The following is a 19,252-nucleotide window of genomic DNA, read 5'->3' on the forward strand; positions in this document are numbered from 1 at the left end:
AAAACCAGACACAACATCCTCCACATCTGCGTGGGCTCGACACACTCCTACCAAAGGTTCTGTCACACTCAGTAAGGGAGTAAGTACACAGTGTACCAGCAGTGCTTTCCTGTATGGCCTGGAATGTAGTTCTAGGGGATGGGACACAGAAACAGCACAATTACATACATGCTGGCATTAATTAACTCTGCCTCGTTCTGGACCAGCAGCAGCGTCACCTCCATCAAACTGGTCATGGCAGCTTCACGCACCCTGTGGAAACAGAGAGACACCAGAAGGGCTGCATCAGGCTTTATTTAAACAAATACATCAGTAATTAAGCTAAGACACTGGAAAAAATTCACAATTACTAAAGCAATGACCTCTGAGATCTGTCACCATATCTTGGGAGGAAAAGGAGTGCACAGAGCTGCCCCCCCAAGCCCCACACTGTGAAATGGAGCTCATGTTGGCACCGAGGGTACAACAGTCATCCCAGCTTCCAGGCAAGCCCCTGCCTCACCATCCTGTTTTTCATTCCAGCCAGATGTCACCAGGTTTGCTCTTTATTTTAAGAAAGTTAAAATTGATAATGATTAGTAATATTCAGTGTGCAAGTAGATGCATCTAAACTTAAGTGCTTTGCCTGCTTCAAATTCTTTTTTAAAAAGGCCAACCCACATTTTGACATTCAGCTATTTAAGCACTGCTAAGAGTATCATATTCTTGTAAATTTTCAAGCTTAATATTACCAACAGTTAAAAAAATGTGACTCAGAATGGCTTAAATCTCTATGTTAAATGATAACTAGTTTTAAGAAAAAGACTGGCTAAAGTTGTGGTTGAAGTGTGTCATGCCTAGATGGTGAAGATCTGTTGCCTTCAAAATGTCTAAATATCAATTAAAAAAAGAGTGTAATTTCAATTAAAAAAAAAAAAGAGCAATATGCTTGTTTTAAACCAAATGCCTTGTCAATCCATGAGCTGTTAAGAGTGGTTTCTTTCTTCAGACAAGGGCAATACCAAAGATCCTCAGTGGGTTACATGACCCTGCAGGAGTCCAGGCCAACATGTTCATCACATTAAGTCACTCATGGCAATGTCATCCTTTCAAAACAATAACTCAAAAAAAGGGGGGAAAAAACGTATTTGAAAAGGTACACCTGCCTCCTGTGAAAAGAAATACTCCTCTATTTTCCAAATAGCTGCAGATGCAATCTAAAACTGGGTGGGACATTTGTTATAATGGTAAAAAAGGTAAATTACATCACTTTTTCCAAAGTAGCTCAATACAAGTTTGGCAGTCTTTCAGCAAGGTATGTTTTCCTAGTTTTTCATACAGTATCTGACTTGGATATTCATGTCTAACACCTGCAGACAGATCAGACATGTCCCAGCAAACAACCTGTCAAAAGAAAGGTAAAGTTTGCATATGGGGAGTAAAGTTGGTGAAACTTTCCCATGATTCCACTACAGAAAGACAAAAATTACACACCAAAGACAAGGTCTCTCCAGAGAAATGGCATTTCTTGCCATATCTTTCCACCTTAGTCAATGGTTTAGAATAAACAGAATGAGAAAACATTGATATTTGAGAGGCCACAAAAGCCTTCAGCAGCCAACAATGTGCCATGAGAAAGAATTCCCCTTCCCCCTCTGATTTACGTGTTTATTGACTTGGTTTTGGCTGAAATTGCCCAAGAAGCTCAAAAAAAAAAATAATCTAGTGCTCAGAGCACATCTGAATTTTCATGGGTGTTTGGGAATTTAATTTTCTCGGGACTTCTTTGAAAAACTCCACTTTGTTTTGTTTTGTTTTGAAATGAAGACGCAGACTAAGGATAAACAATAGGTGTGGGGAACTGCAGTGGGAGCTCTCAGATGTGGAAGTTGGGTTGAATACCTCATTATACCCAGCCAGGTCCTTATCTACTCCAGTATCTGCCTCATTTTGAAAGCACAAAGCTCAGTATCTCTTCCTTTTCTCTGCCTCCCCACCCTGTATTGTTGCTCTTACATTTTCTGTCTCTCTCTTTTATTAGAGACCCATTCACCTCCCTCTTGACAGAAGGGAAAGCCAAGCTCCTTGCACAGGCTGGAATGACCTGCTCTTGATCCTCACTAGTTTGCATCCTTGTTTCCTCTTCTAAGCTGGAGATATCAAACACACCCCCTGTTCCCTGATTTCTTGCCCTGTGCTACTATTTCCCTGCCCTACAACAATTTCACCAGCCAGGGCTGAAGGCTGGAGAGCTGGGTACCATTACAGAAAACAGGGAAAATCCAAACACCCAAATATTAACTCAGGCTGGATTATCTGCCCTGTGTGCTTCTCCAACATGTTTGTAAATATTGTAGTGAAATGCTACAGGGACAAGGCTCGTCAATTAAATATTGCCCAGTGCTACCATGGCACAAAACATCTATCTTCTATCCACCTTTCACAAAATATCTTTGTGCTTTGACACTTCCCTTTCTGTGCAAAGACAGGGCAGTTATTTATAATTATTGCAACCCACACTGGAATTGGTGAGATCTCACACTAACAGTGACTCCCAGGGCACAAGCACTAGGGTTTAACTGTGGTATAAACCACCCAATAACTGCTGGCAAGGAAAAGCTCCAGCATGAGCATATTTGTACATATTGCCCAAAAAAAGCACAATCACAACTCCTCTCCCTACACAAGGCAAGAGGTGGCTTCAGGATGTGCTGCAGTAGCTCTTATTCAGTAATTACAAATGTACATCACAGCACCTGCCCCATGTTCCAGCCTAATGAGGAATCCTGGAGAGGGGAATGCCATGGTGATTTTTTTTTTCTTTTTTTAAAGCAAACCTGGGGCTACCAAATAAAATAATGACAGTGAAGTCAAGAGTCAAGGACAGAGCTCTGAACAGGACATAACAAATTTGAGCCTAACCAAAAAAGTTCCCAAACTCTCAGGATGCACATTTGGCACCACCTGTTATTCCACCAGGTCAGGACAGGGACCAGCAGGCTCTGGCTGCTGCAGCTGAGCACAGCCACTTTCATGTATTACTGTTGAAAACACCCTTCAAAGAAGAGGACAGTGACTGAAAAAATGTCTAAACCACTTTTTTCACACAAATACTCTGCACAGATATGACTGAAACAAACACCCCGTGTGACTCGGCGCTGTCAGACAACAACTTCAATGAACTGAGAAAACAAAATCTTTTCAATCAGCAAAATTATTTCTTCCCAGTACTTTTCTGGCACTTGCCTCTTCCTGCCTGGAACGTAACAAAAGCAGAGCCAGGTACTAGAGCTGAACTATCAACAGGTTGTTAATTTATAATCCTGAACACAAATCTCTGTACCCTGAGACACTTCAACCAGTTGCCAGACAGGTCAAATACATCTCTGTTACCACATCATTACCATACCACACAAACAGTATCAGCCACACAGCTAAACAAGGCTGATACTCTGTAGAGTCATATCTAAAAGTAACATATATCTGCAAACTTTCCAATTAAAATTATGGATTAAGGTAACAAAATTAAGGAGTCTTTCTCAAAACCAGCATTTCACTCAAAATCACATCCCAACAAATAAAAGACAACTAAAATTAATTTACCACATCCATTTACTTAGTTTATGGCTCCTCTATACAAGGAGTGAGTGTTACTGCTCTGAGGCTTCTACACAGCATCAAAAGTGTCACGTATTTTAAATGTGCAGATATTGGACTTATTCCTGAATTCTGATAATTTAATAATTTTTATTAACAAGTAGCGTTTCAGGCTGGGAATATCTGTCCTCATAAATACACATAAAAAAGTACCCTGACAAGAGTATATTTCCTTGGTCTCTAAGATCCATATTTCACATGGTTTTCTCACCCTGTAACCACCTTGTGGAGTTCTACAGGATGAAGTGAACAACACGAACTCCTCCTGATCTCTCCCGTTCAAAGATGGCAGGAACTGCCAGTCAGCAGGTGATGACACATCCCCAACTGGAGCTTCTTTGGAAATGAAACACAAACCCAAAGAAGGACATGAGCCTTTATAGTGCTTTGGGTCATGAATTTAGAACTTGCCTTTCCAGACCACTGTTACTGAAGGAATATAGAGCATTCGGATGAATGCAGTATTAAATACTGAATATTTATATATTAAGGGAGCCTTGAAGACTGAAGAATGTCATAAAATTAGGACTGCTACAGACTTAATGTTATTAAGATCTTATTAATCTTATTAAGTTTAACTTATTAATCTACCTATTCTATAGATTTCACATCAGCAGATACATTCCTACAGACTTATGATTTATTCTTGAAGCCTCATAGCTGAAATCACTGAAACCCTAAACTTAGAAAAGAGTCAGTGATGTCACAGCACAATTTATAAAGTTTTTATGCATCTCAGTTGGCCACCAGCCTTGAAAACGTGTCACTAACACGTTTATAACACGTTATACAGCTGCTCCCTCTCCTGGTAAGAAATCCCCACAGCAGGAATGTACAGCAGGAGAGTTCAAGCAGCACCAAACGTGTTATTTCAAAAAAAAAAGAGAAGTAATGTTTTAAATCCCCGTATTTTTTGCAACTGATTACATTCCTGATGTTCACTAATAAAAAATAATGCCATCCACAAACCCAGAATAAGCCTGAACTTCAGTTTTAAACACAACAGTCCCCTCCACTTTGAGGAAGGGACAACCAAACCTTCGCCTTCCACTTTTTACTTCTCTTCCCGCAGTGGATTCCTACCTTGGCTCAAACCTCCAAAAGCCTGGGAGCTCTCTGTTTCTGGGTTTTGGAAACACATCAGGTTTTAATTAGAGATCAAACCTGACCCTGTGTTTAGGTCCCAGTCTGTGGGGCACCTTACCATCCTCCCACATCCCCCCGGCTGTCCGTGGTGTAGTCGGTCACCCCGTTGAGCAGCGTCGCGTAAATCTCATCCACGTTATCCCTGCACACAAATTCCTCCCGGGATCCTTCTCCCTTCACACCCACTGTCTGGCAAACCCTTTAGAGAGAGGAGAGAAAAAAAAAAAAAAAGGCAGTGGGGAACAAAATCACAACACTAGCAAGGAGAAATGTAAGGATGAAGCTTTGTTATGTGGCTTAACATTCCAAACGCCCGTAACATCTGCTACAGATGGAATGAGGAATATTTCTGAGCCTCCTGAGTTGTATCTGACCTGGCAATTTCTGAGCAGTGTTTGGTGGTTTAAAGGAACACTGGTAAAGCTAAAACCTCAGCAGGGAAGCAAGTTGCTTTCACATCTGCTAAACTACACACAGGAACATGCCTGTCAGTCTGAACTCTCCTGAAATGAAGTCAGCAAGAAGAGCAAAGGGCCAACACAATGTGCATTTAACTTGAGATTAAACCTCTTTACCTTGAAGACATGCCTTTTTTTTGCACTGTAACACTCTAAGAGCATAAAATATACATGTGTACTATGATACTATTAGCTCTGAATGCACTGTGACATGTCAATATGGAAAATATTCCTCTAGAGAAAAAGCACAATTCCTTTAAAGCAATTCAATCCTCTTAAGATTGTGGAAAAATACAAATATATATTCTTCCTCTTCATCAAAGCTCATTAAATCGCAGCCCATGGGAAAGGCAAACTTTAAAATATACTCTATGTAGTCAGTTAATTGATAAAATACTAACACCACCATCAGAGCTGTACTCCACCCTCAGGTGTGTGATAATCCTCTGAATCAAAAAAAAAGCTGAATAATGGAGATGCAGAGAGTCCTGCTTTAAAAATCTGTGTGTCACAGTGTAACTGATTTCAAAACTCAGGCAACCAGCTCCCACCAGAAAGCAGAATGACCACGAGAAAGATTCTAGAGAGAGAATTCCAATTAGACAAAAATAAAGATGATGAACATACTTTGCAATTGCTATTAAGGCATCTCTCCTGGATTCTGCAAAGCTCACGTCTTCAGGAGAAATTAAGGTAACTTTTTTCAAACCTTCCAAAACCTGAGAAAGATACAAAGATTGAGATATTTAAATCCAATGTATTTTATGATGTTAAATTTCGATACTGCATCATAATGAGTTCAATCCTGCATGAAAGAAAGCAGGCAACAGAGTTTGGTTTCTCACCAAGACTGGCCCTCATGGCTCCCTCTTCCCTTTGGAACAATGTCCTACAGCAAAGGGATAATTCAGCCTCTGGCTCTTCCATTAACACTACTAAAGCAGGACTAAGCATTAATTATCAGAAACTATGGCAAGCTCAACTCATGACGATTTTCCTGGAGTTATTGTACATTAGAATTCAAACCCTTTTGACAAAGACCTTTAATTATGACCATTATTATTTACTTGATTACTGTCACAGGTTTCATTCAAAAGGCAGAGTGCCCTCTTCTCATTCCAATGATCCTGTTTTCTCACCTGTTGGAGCCTGCCCTTCAGCAGAAACCTTGGAAGGGCCCCAAGAGCTCGTGAAAAGCCACAGCGGATCATTTCCTCTGTGTTTTGTAGCTCTGAAACGTACTGTGTCACCAGCTCATCTAGAAAAAACACAATTGCAGAGTGAGAAGCAACTGCCACATCATTACCATTTCATGTTTGGCTAAGGAAAGAAACAAACCAGGAAAAGATCCCCTAAACAGAGCAGCTAGAGAATTTTGCAATTTGTTAAACTAAAATGCAGAATACCTTTAATTTCCCCCAGGACAAATGTACAGGTTTTAAGATGTTCACTGTTACGTGAATGAACTCTTGTCTTCTGTCTAAAAATTTGACTTTATTATATTTAGACTAATCCTACTCTTTCAGAGAGTGAAAAGACAAAGTTCTCAATTTTAAGGAGTTCTCATGTTTTAAAAATCCAAATAGCAGGTATAAGCACAAATTTCTAGGGAAGTAGAAGGAACAAGTTCTCTTATATTTATAGGCCATTGTTTTCCATCACTAGACAAGTAATCTGTGTCAGGAAAGAGGTGTCTCTGGGTTTGTGAAGGTCAGCTATCTGACAGTTTTCCCCAGAAAACTATTGACTGGAGCCTTGTTTAAACTCATACACAGATCATTCCTAAGCAATGAGATAATTTTGTATCATTTTTTATATAGAGACAAAAAAAAGTTGTTTGTTTTTTGCAGGAGAAAGCTGAAGAAGAAGGGACCCCTTTGGTTCTGTTCACTGGTACAGAACACAATGGAGACAGTGGCTCTACAAACAGCAGCACAGTCAAAAGGCACAGGAATAAACTCAACTGGGCATGGAAAAAGGAGCCTCAAAAACCAAGTGAAGTGATATGAAGGAGAAAATGAGGGTGAATGAAAAAAGTCAGGAATCTAGTTACACATTTGTGCTGCAGTCTTTATCTCAGACATACAGACAGCACTTCCTTTACCTGATTTTTCATATTAAACTCTGCTGGAACATGCAGAATAAAACAAGGTACACTAGAAAAGCTTCTAAGAACAGCCAAGGCAGTAACAAACTCAGCTCTGCACTAAACACAGCTCTGCTTCAGAAAGGGGCAAGGTGGTCTTATCGATCACTTCACTGAACAGACACTTTTTAATCCTCAAAGAAAATGAATTAGGGCTCCTGGGAAGATTACATAATTGTGCCACTGCTTACTGTAATCTAAGATTTAAATGATTGAGTAATATTTGCTAGAGGAAGAAAGAAGAGTTGCCATAAGAAACTCCCCATTCATCACAACTGACTCTTTTTTCAAACCCCAGTGCAACCAACAGGCCTCGACTCGTCCCTCACATCAGGGACCCAGTTCCCTGTCCAGAGGTGAGAAACACCCTCAGATAAGCACATCTACCATTTAAAACTTTCCAAACCACTGCAGTGTGAGACAGAGTCCTGAGGCCATAGGAAGCACAGTGCTTGCTGTGACAGCAAGAAGATCTTAAACAGTGAGGCTGTGACAGTCTCCACGTGGACTGATGTAAATTTAAGATTGACATTTTAGCCAAATGACACGACAACAAGCAGCTCTTTACTTATAACCACTTAGTAATTAGGGTGGAAGGTATAATGCAAATGTTAATATTCTTCTAAGAGCCTTCAGTTTCATAAACCAACAGGGCCTATGAAGTGTCTACAATATTAATTCAACACAGCCCATCCTAAAGGAATATTAAAAGAGAAAGTCAGCAAAACCAAACCAGAACACATTAAGCCAGGAAAAATAAAACAAAGAAAAGGTCAAAACAAACAGAGGCAAAAGAAGTGATGCAATAAAGCAGCATCCTTATAGGGCCAGATTCAGAATGCCAAATTGTTAGAGTATCTTTGATTTGTGTTTTCATCTTAATCTCTCAAGCCATAGTGAAACACTGGTTAAATTTTACCAAAAGCTTTTTTCTTCTAATCCCCTTGATCATGTTCAGACCTGCTTTAACTGACTTATCTAAGGCACCTGCAGTGCTGCTGAGTGTCTTCTGCACTGCAGCTTCCACACATTCCTGTGTCCATCAGACATGAAGGGGAGGACTTTCAGTAGTGGATTTCAATCCCTCAACAGACAGGATTTACTGGACATGGAATATATAGGTTTTATTGGCACAGAGATGAAAATACACCTTTTTTTTTTCTCTTAAAAGATGCTTGCATGTATAATGGCACTTCTGTTGACACGTGTGGAGGAGGCTCCAGAGCAGTCAAGGCCAAATAAAAGTATAATCCAGACAGAGATGACTGCAGGGTTTCTAGAATGGAGAAATTCCCAACTAACAGTTTTATTTCAGAAAGTCTGATGAAAAATTTTGTCTGTATCTATAAAACTGACTCTCATTATGTCCCTGGATCACCATGGTTCTTTCAAGCACAAGCCAGATGAAAAGTTAACCTGGAATCCAGGATCTAAAGGAGCAACAACTGCTGCAGCCACCTATTGCTGTGCTTCCAGCAGATCCCTTCTCCCTGCTCATTTGGACACCTGGTTGAGTTTTCCAGTCCACTTTTCCAGCAATCTGAAACTTCATACTTATATAAAAGGTGACCTACCAACCTTTCAACTCATTTTTGTTTGCTTGGATTCAGCATTATCTCCTGCTGCCCAGTGTGCTCTGGTTTTACACACGACCCTTCCCTGAGGCTGTGGGGTTTTATCTGCCTCAGCACCACATCACACCTTCCTATGCTGCCCACAAAAAATCTGGGAGGCTGGGCCAACCTCCAGGAAGGAAAGGGCTGGGTTTGGAATATATATATATATATATATATATATTTTTTTTTTAAATATAAAGATTTAGCAATATATAATTTAAAAAAAATCAAGATAGACTGCTTTTACATTTCAGCCATAACCTTCTTTGGGGCATGGACTGCATGTAACTGTGTATGTGATCAGTATTATGTTCATTTTGAGACAACTGTAATAGAAATAAATAATAAGGTATTCTGTTACCTGATTTAGTAATTGTAAAAAAAAATATCATTATTTTATTAAGTATATGTAAATTCACTCTCATATTTAAAAAAACAAGAACATAAATGCTGATATTTTACAATATTTATCTGTACAATCCAGCAACCTGCCTCTGATGGACACAACACAATCTGATACTTGAAATAAAGAGAAGTCAGAGACAAATGGTACAAAAAAAGATGCTGATTCATATGCCCCAAACCAAAGTTTCAGCCTCCTCCTGTACTGCTGAGCCCAGTCCAAACACGGGAGGTTTCAGATGCTCGTTTACAACAGCTTTGGGTGTCCTTGGTGTCCTCTCCCTATCCCTAAGCAATTCTTCTGTAAATCAGTCACAATCCCTGGCAGACAGTTTACCAAAATATGATGTGAAAATACCTTGCTTTGTTAAAATTTAGGATTTGCCACAAACACATAATTTTTGCTTCTTTGTTTTAAAGTATGAAATAAAAACGCAATATAGCTTTCCTAATATGCATTATTGTGGTACCTTGTATTTACCTTGAGCCAGCAAAGCCCCTGAGACACTTCCCAGACTTTCAGTTGGTTTTATCATTTTTTCCTGAAGAATTTTAAGGTCCTTTAAAATCAGTGATGCCCCTCCCCAATTTATGCAATAGCTCCTAAGTGCAAGTTAGGTCCAGCCCAATATTTTGTGCCTCTCTGGTAAACATGAGTCATTACCCTGCAGAGCTGGATCAGCTTCTCCCTCCTCATTGATGTAAAATTCATTGCACAGGGCAGCCAGTGCAGACACTGCAGACTCCTGCAACAAAGACACAGATATATTTAGTCAGCTCCTACTTTATGATAACTGTGCTTAAATTTTTTTAATGGATTTTTAAAAAAAATAATTCTCCTCAGCTACTGGCATTTACTTTCTTTTTATTTCTTCCCAATACTGGTTTAAGAACAGGAAACCTATGTAAGAAAAAAAAACAGATTCTACTCTTACTCCTTCAAAGTGACCAGTAAGATAAATTAGTATTGAAGACAACACTAATGTATGAACTTTACTTCCAGTTCAACTGAAAGACCTCCAGGATGGCACAGCATCACAAAATACACAGGTCATTATTTCATATACTGATACCAGATTGACATGAAACAAGTCCTATTTCCCTAGAAAGTTCCAGAAAGGAAATACAGAAAAAAAAACAAAACCATAGACTGAAGGTTAGTTATAAACAAATAACCCAAATGATCCAGTATCACAGGCCTTGTGCCTCCATTTTAATTGGTTTAGAAAAGGACCAAAAGTTGTGTGTTATACGTGAACCTCCTCATTTTTAGTGTGGTTTCAGTCACTGATACAGAACACAAAATAATTCAGCTGCTATTTCTAAAAGCATGTAACAGGTTTTCTCATAAAATTTATGGCTGAATTACACTTTTCAGCTACTAATGTAATGCTGACCAACACTGTAATAAATGTGAGAGCATACAAAAGTCATGCATTGTTCACTTCATGTTAATAGCAATGATACTTAATAATACTCATGTTCTCCGGGTACAAAAAAATCTTCAATATAACAGAGAAATCCTGCCCAGCTGATTCATTCTGCCCTCAAAGACACCTCAGACTTGTTCCCTATACAAAATCTAGGACTTGAAAGAAAACCAGCATTCCTCTAAATAATACTCCAACTACCACAGGAATTAGAGTACCAAACTATACAGTATTATCCAAGTGCTGTAGATCAGAGAAAGGTCTGGGTTCTAAGGGACCTCTAAAGGGCTTCTCATCCAACCTCCTGCCACGAGCAGGGATATTTTGAGCCAGATCAGGTTGCTCAGATCCTTTGCTTCCTAAATTTAATGTTTTTCACCTTAAATGTATGAAGATACACTGGAAGAGCATCCTCTGTGTCAGAAAAAAAAAGACAACTTTTCAACATCTTAAGCTTTGCCCTTAAAATTATTTCTCTCTAAAACAGATACAGAAATCAAGTGAGAATTGACTTACTAAATATACTTTGCTCAACATTAATTAATGTTAACCAAACAAGTCAAAAGTCTCTAGAGCCTATAATTAATTATTCTAAGCTTGGCTTAGAAGTTCCAGTTATAAGACATACAGACACTTGGAATACATGGGTAATGCTGAAAGAATATCCTAAGAATTCAAATTTCATCTTTTAATTTTCTTCAGTGATTTGGACACATTCCAGTCCACTCTGTCTCCCAAGGATGACAAGATGAGCTGCAAGATACTTGGAATGGCTTTTTATCTTATTATTAAAACCTGCCAGGATGAACACAACATGTTAAATTCAAATTGTCTCTGGGATGGCTATAAGCTCTAATAGGGCAGACAAAATTTGCCTTTATAATTCAGCAGAGCCTTTAAGAGCACGAGATCAAACTGTCATGGGATTTCTTGGGAAAATAAAGGCAAATAACTGGAGGTGTTGAGATCATGGACATAAAATAGCACAAAATCCATCAATGGATTTAATATTCAGAACCAGAGCAGTCTGAGAGCACAGCAGAAGGATTTGTAGCAGTTTAATGGAAAATTTAAGCATGTTGTCCTGAATAACTCTGGTGGCTTAAACCAATGCTCACAGAGCTGGAAAACACCGTTGGCACATCGGGCCTGAGGAGATCATCCAGAGGGTTTCTGATTCTCACACAAGTTCTCTGAAACCACCAAAATCAGTGTGTCTTGCACAAATTACAGGTACACCAAAACAGAGGTAAAACACCCTCTCAATGCCAACAGAAAGTGGCTTCCAGCAGCCATCAGTGACTCCTCACACTGCACAACTAACCTTGTCCAAACACACAGACAAGAACTTTGGGATAACTGTTCAAGTATTATTCAGAAAGGTCCATTTGAATTTTGAGGAGTTCAAAATATTCCTTTAAAAATACCCCTTCATACCTATCTAAGAAACAAAACATTCAAAACCCAAGTAGATTCCATGGAAAATAACCCACCAGAGGAAAGCAAAAATATTTCTAACTCTGTATTTAATGTGACCACATGAAGGAGGAGGAACTGCTGTACCTTTATGTGCTGTCGTGCACCACTGGAAACAAGAGTGAGATGTCTTAGACTGTCATTTATTAACCACTGCCAACCACCTGAAATATAAAGGTGTAAAAATTAGCATTAATTTTTCTTACCTTCTCAATTCCAACATTCTCAGTTTTTTTACAAACCAACAATTACACAGATTGACCTATTCCCTTCACTTTCCAAACTGAACAAGGTTGTGACTCTCAGTAGAGCTCTTCCAGCTTAGGTTACCATGTCCACAGTGCCTGGTGATGCTGAATACTAATACATTTTTCTTCTTGTCAAAAAAAATCTTCAAATACTATCAGCATCTGCTGCACTAGTTGGGTATTTTTTTAGGTATTTTTTTTTTTAGGCTACCCAGCCCCACTAATCTGGATTCTTTAAAGAACATCATTTGTTAATTCTTTAGTTTAATGAATAGCTATGAAGATCATGGAAGGTTATTTAAAACAGGACATACCAATTATTGGATCTCCTCTAAATGGCATTTTTGATAGTGACAGCTTTTCAATCAAAGTGCAGACTGCAAGACAATAAGTTTGATAACTTAATAAATACAAAAATAAAAGAAAAATTGTAGCAATTTTGAAGATACAACCACATAAAACTACATTAGCATTAATTTTCAATTGAAGAATATCTGCAAAAAAATGTCCAAAATAAGTTATATTAAAAACTGAAAGGAAATAACACTTATACAAAAAATAGCTACTATGCAGAAACTGTTCTCTGACATGAGTTAGTCCCACCATTCATGAAAATCCCTTGTTTGGGGGGATGTTTTCCCCCTCTGCCACTCAAGGTGTGCACAAACACATCAGCCACCTTTTTGTTTCTGCACCAGCCTGTAAATGGCCCTGTAGCATCACTGACAGTGAACCAACTTGGACAAGGATAAATCATTACAGCCTCGAAAAAAACTATTCAAATATATATGGCAGGGTTTCCTACTTCTTATTCACATTTTTTTGGACCTCCAAGGAGCATCATCTGCTCACTGCACAGAGCCAGGAGCTATGAAACTGGATGCAGCTTCATTTCCTTTGATACTCCGAACACGTGAAAATATCGTTTTAATAATGAAGCCCTTATTATTTTAAATCTATAAAATTAAATGAGCTCTAAGCTTACAAACCCACTTTGAGAATTATGTATTTTTGTAGTGTTCTGAGGCTTTTTTGGGGGAATGGAGATTTACACACTGCAAAATTTCTGTACAACAGACTGACTATATTCCTCAATCTGGTACTTGGGGAATACCATGTATTTCACCTCCTGGTGCTCAGTTCAAATAAAGCAGATGGGTGTAGATCCATCCTCACTGCCAGGCTGCTTTAGAGTTGGTGGAGAGGAGGGAGAGGACAGAACAAGCTACTGTATAATGTAATGCCACCTTTTTGTTTTCCTCTCCTCTTGCACCTTAATCTTTGAATCTTCCTCTGGGCTCTGTACACAGTTCATCATCATCTTCATTTATAATCAACTTAGTGGGCTCCAAATCTGCTCTTGAACTCACTCCTCACCATGCCACTGTCACACAAACTCCTCTCAATATTGGGTGTCAGCTTCTCTGTGCCAATATTTATTCACACACAAGGTTAACTACAGTGTGACTAAACCCGAGTCTCTTGGGATTCCTCCTCAGTTCTCTGCTCTCCTTTGTGCTCTGTTGTGGTTGAGACCATCATCTTCATTAGACATGCAGGCAATCTGTGGAACATTTTCAATTCTTCTCTTATTCCACCTACACAGTTGTATCATGCCAAAATACTGTCATTTGTACTACTCCAAAACCATGAAATATTCAGCTGCTTAAAAGCTAAAACATATTACAAAAAACTACCCTTTCTTTCAGCCTGCATTTCCATGTCACAAGGCTGTAACCTCATTCAAAGACTGCAGAGATCCCCCTGCCCCCTTCACCCTTCCTATTTGATCACTCTTCCATCTTGGCCCTCAAACCCCTTCACCCATGAGTTTTGGATGGTTTCACATCTTCCAAGCTGGAATCTGCTCTGCAGCACTTCCTTTGTTCAATCCACAAGCAGGAAACCAAGTCGGCATCATTTCCTTATCCACCCAGGCTACTTTTCCCTGCAATGCCCCTCCTTTTTAGTGTACAACAATCTTCAAACTCCACCTCTTCTGTGATGCCACGCTTCCCACAGACTATTGTTTATATGGTCTTTATGCTTCACTTCTGCACACACACATCATGATAAAATCATTACTGCCAAGATGGCATCTGTCTTAATGTGCAGATCATATCTCTGCTGGAGAGGAATCTGAGTAAATCACTGAAGGAAGCCAGTTCAACCCTGAAAAAGGTTCACTGTGTGCAACAATGGAAGGAGAGAACATGTGACAGACCCCAGAGCTACCTCCAGCTCTTACACAGTTACTCACAAGTGTTCTGGTGCACCCATCTGCTGACCGGCCTCCAAAGTCGGTATTTTTAATTACTGTGCATCCTTTACTTACACATTCAACACAACATATGCAAAACACACTGGAAATAAGTAAACAGAGGAACTCCTTAGGGCCCCTTTCTGCTGTCCCACCCCACTGTGGTACTCACCTGCCGGTCTCATCAGTTCTCCACCTAAACCCCTGTGAAGGAGAAACAGCCTTCAGAGAACAACCAACCACAGGCAACCCGAGTGCAATGCCTATAGTGAGCAAAAAACTCCTCAAAATCATTTCAGAATGAAAGCAGAGCCCCAAATACCTGCAGTTTTGTATCTAAAATACTCAAAGGTACTTCTTTTTAAATCAACTTTTCTTCATGTCAGCGTGATTTATACAAAACCCTCCTGAACACGTAGCTTTCTTCTTGCAAAAATGCACTCCCAGGCTTTCTAATTCTTAATGTGAATGATAAAAGACTGTCAAGTTCATGCTGCTTTTCTTTTCACCTGCTTCAGAAGCATTCCAAACCCATGGAACTTGCCAAAGGATTTTTCAGTCATACAGTCTCTACCAGCTTCTGATTCCAGAACTGAAAAGCAATTACGTGCAATTTTTTAACACAATCTTCACCTCTGTAACATTAAATAGAAACTTCACCTCCCAGTTCCCATTTTCACAAATGTTATCTGGTTTGCTGTCCTGGGGAGGTTTCTCACCCTTCACCCTCTCCTTTCCTGCTCGAGCCCTTTCCCAGCTGATTTTGTGTTTATCGCGCCAAGTGAGGGGACAAAAACTTCCAACACATCATAAAAGGGAAACAAAATGGCTCCAGATGCCTCAGAGCCTCCTGAGGTAAATGTGTGTTCCACAAAGATGGTCTCACCAGCTCAGAGCTCAGCCCAGTTACTCTGAACACGAGCCACTGACAGCACCATGAGGAGAAAGCCTGAACTGTGCAGAAAGTGGGAAAGGGGAGAAGTGTCCTGGAAATGGAAAAGTGGCCTGTTTCCATCCTTTGGCTTCTCCTGGCTCTGGGCAGAGACATCTCCTGGCTGCATGGATCTCCATCCCCAAGGCTCTGCGAGCACTGCCTGGGGTGTTCTGCTCAGTGTCACCCTCTGTGGCTTCAACTGTTCCATCTTGTGAACCTTTGACCTGCCTTTCCTTTGGATATTTCCTCCCTTGACTCCTTCTTGTCTCCCTTCACTTCTGCTGGAATATTTCCTCCCTGAGGTGTGCCAAACCCTTAATCACCTGTTTGCATGGCCATGCTCTGGCAGAAACTCCCAGCAAGGGGGAGGAACAACAAAAGCTTTCTGTTTGTTTGCTTGTTGGTTGTTTTCTTTTTTCCTAAACATTTTCTTCCCTCCTCTCCTCCTCCCTCCCCACAACAAAATTAGTAGCTGTGCTCAGAAGGCCAACTTAGCAACCCTAACAACTCTTCCAACTTTGTTTTCCAATTCATCCCTTCATATGAGCTTCACAAGCCTGAACGTTTGAAACAAGTTTTTCCATTCCACACAAGCAGGTGCCTCCTGTAACATGCTCTGGGTTTCTGACTGCTCAACATTTTCATTGGTGTTTCAGGTAGTGCAGAGATGCCAACTCCACAATATTTTCGATTGCCACAGATCAGCACTTCCTTTAATTGAGAAACTTTTGCTTTGGACAATCAATAATATATTAATCTCAATGTAATAATCCCCAGTTTATCACTGTAGGAAGCAAGCAGAGATTCCACATCCTCATGCTGATAAGGTCTTTGTATTGTCTACCCCACCTTCCTGCCATGCTGTCTGCTCTCCAGCTTCTAAAAAATTTAAATTAGAAAACAAAAAAGTGATGCAAGGAGTCGAGACAGCAGCAAAAGCAGGCGACTGATGTGGCCAGTCTTGCTTCCTCTTCCACACTTCTCTCTCCCTTCATTTTGCCCTCACCCATTCCTTGCCTTTTGTCTGCTGCCTTCCTGCAAAGGACTATAAAATAATCATCTTGTAAATGTGTTTGGTGTGCAGCAGAGTCTGCTGATGCAGGGATTCAGATATGGACTGTTCTGTTCCAACTACAAAGCAAGAACTGAGTCACAAAGGCTGCTCTTCTCCACTTCCTCGCGCTGCCAAGAAGGAAGTCAGGCCACTTGGAGTTGCTCTGATGTTAATAATTCGACAGCTATCCCTTCCTCTGGCACTAAACCAACTCAATTTAATTCCAGAGTTTAGAGCCTCGCTGAGGACTGTTGTCCCCATGCAAGAATGCAGAGTGGTGGCAGTGATTTGCATAGGAGGATTTCCATGTAACACACAAACTCTAATCAAACCCATCTGTGGAGCACCACGATCCCCGTGTGCTCCTCTGCAAACCTTCTCTAGTTGATTCTTGCCTGGACACCACAGTGTGTCTACCAAGAGAGCTGATTTTTGCCCTTTTCCACAGCTCACACATATTTCACTTTTAAGAACTGAGAGTTCTATCATAGTCCAAGATCTTCTCTCAGTCAGTGCTTGGTTTGTCAAACATGATGCACATCTTTCTATTAACTTTATCTTGCTTGACAGTATTTCAGCAAATTAAAAAGATACGGATCTACCTAATTCAGAGATTCTGAATTTTGCTGTACAGTCAGTATTCCTTCTTTTTTATTCCAAAGACATATCCACAAGTTGCATCACTTTATTAGATGTACCTGTTTCAAGGTTTAGTTATTAATTCAGTTTGCAAACTGACTGATGCAGTGCCCAGGCCCCACGAGCTCCTGATCATTCCTTCCTATGTGCAGTTCCACAGCAATGCTTCTCTCCTAGAAACATCCTGGGGTGAGTCACAATTCACTCGTGGAAAATAAAATATACAACCCCTTGCAGAACTGATGAATTAAGATTACTGACCTAAGAATAACAGTATCAATTTCATAATTATGTTGGCCTGAATCAGAACCAGTGGCAGTTTTCAGGGCATAAAGAAGTTCAAAGCACTTCTGTGGACTTCTTTTTTTTAATTATTTAAAACCTGCTTTTTGTGAGAAGACCAGAACTCTTCTTTAAGATTATGAAAGTAACAGTAACTGAAGCTGTTTGGAATTGAACAGCATCTCTGTTTTCACAGACATCCAAATCTGAACCTAAAAATACTGCAATAGCTGAAGAGATTCAACTGCTCCAGGAAGCTGAGAACACGTATTTCATCTCCATATGAATAGTAACTGAGTATTTTCCTTGGGAATTCTTTGTCCCAAACAGAACTGAGGTATCTTAAAAGGTGCACGTGGCACATTCACTGGGCTCTGCAGGTACATAATGGCTTTATCAGAGGGTGCACAGAGGGGGAAGGGGAACCCCTGAGCACAGATGAACAGACCCCTGTATTTAACAAAGCCCTGATGGCCAACCCTTCGAGATGCACAGAATTAACTCTACTAACCTGACAAACACCTCTTTTTAGGTTACTGTAAATCTGTATGCTGACCATACACTCTGTGTACTGTATTCCAACACCACAATGCTACAGGTAAAATCCTGGCTCCATGGAAGCAAAAGTTTTTCCAATGACTTCAGTTTGAAGCAGAGGAATGTCACCTCCTAACTCTTCAGAGCACAGTGTAGCACGATCTCACACAGCCACCGTGCTCCTGGGTGCAGAAAACCATTTGAACTCGGAAGAACTGCTGCGCTGAGCTTTGTTGCAAGGCTGGAATTATTTGCTGATTAAGCTAATACGCCTAAAAAACTCTTTTAGGCAGCTGAGTGCCAAGAAACACATTTGCCCTGAAACCATCAAGATTAGTTACAACCTTAAAGGCCTTTGAAACGAGACAAGTTTCTCCTTTGCCCAGCACCTGTCGACACCCGCGGGCCACCTTACTGTGCTGGAAAAGCCGAAACTCTGGCGATGCCAGTTCAACCGACACGAGCTGCTCTTCTAAGCTCCTAAACCTGCTGGGCTGACACAGCTGACAGGCAACACACACAGCCAGGCTCTTCAGAGGCTGCAGGAATGAGCTCAGAGCAGAGCTCGGTGTGCAGCACGTCGCGCTCGCTGGCGTGGGAGTCGCTGAGGAACGTCGCGCATCCCGACACATCCCGCTCGGATGGAACCCTCCAGGGACAACAAACAACATTTGCTCAAATACAGAAGTGCAGTGCAACCACCTGGAGGAAGCCCAGAGCATCTATCTGCACAACTTCCATATCTGTTCCTAATCTTGTCACACAGCTCCCACAGAAGCACAGAATATGTCGAGTTGGAAGGGGCCCATCAGGATCATCGAGTCCAACTCTCAGCTCTGCACGGGACACCCCAACTCCCCTGGGGAACCTGTTACAGTCCTCAATCACCCTCTGGGTGATAAACCTTCTCCTGATATCCAACCTAAACCTCCCCCAACTCAGCTCCAGCTGTTCCCTCGAGTCCTGTCACCGGTCACAGAGTGGAGAG

The 19,252-nt window shown here is 40.6% G+C and overlaps 1 protein-coding gene across 2 annotated transcripts in view; it reads right to left on the minus strand.

Annotated features, from left to right (window-relative positions):
- TBCD (tubulin folding cofactor D) overlaps positions 1–19,252 on the minus strand; it is a 116,217-nt gene that overhangs the window by 21,518 nt on the left and 75,447 nt on the right. For both annotated transcript variants that reach the window (XM_029960016.1, XM_029960015.1), the window contains exons 23-30: positions 14,991–15,022; positions 12,873–12,935; positions 12,398–12,474; positions 10,069–10,150; positions 6,380–6,498; positions 5,868–5,959; positions 4,841–4,981; positions 169–252 (exon numbers count right to left, since the gene is read on the minus strand). In XM_029960016.1, the coding sequence (XP_029815876.1) occupies positions 169–252; positions 4,841–4,981; positions 5,868–5,959; positions 6,380–6,498; positions 10,069–10,150; positions 12,398–12,474; positions 12,873–12,935; positions 14,991–15,022 (690 nt within the window). The remainder of the gene's footprint in view (positions 1–168; positions 253–4,840; positions 4,982–5,867; positions 5,960–6,379; positions 6,499–10,068; positions 10,151–12,397; positions 12,475–12,872; positions 12,936–14,990; positions 15,023–19,252) is intronic.

The sequence above is a fragment of the Manacus vitellinus genome, unplaced genomic scaffold (assembly GCF_001715985.3).
Source record: "Manacus vitellinus isolate BGI_N305 unplaced genomic scaffold, ASM171598v3 scaffold_24_pilon, whole genome shotgun sequence".
In the NCBI taxonomy this organism is placed as follows: Eukaryota; Metazoa; Chordata; class Aves; order Passeriformes; family Pipridae; genus Manacus; species Manacus vitellinus.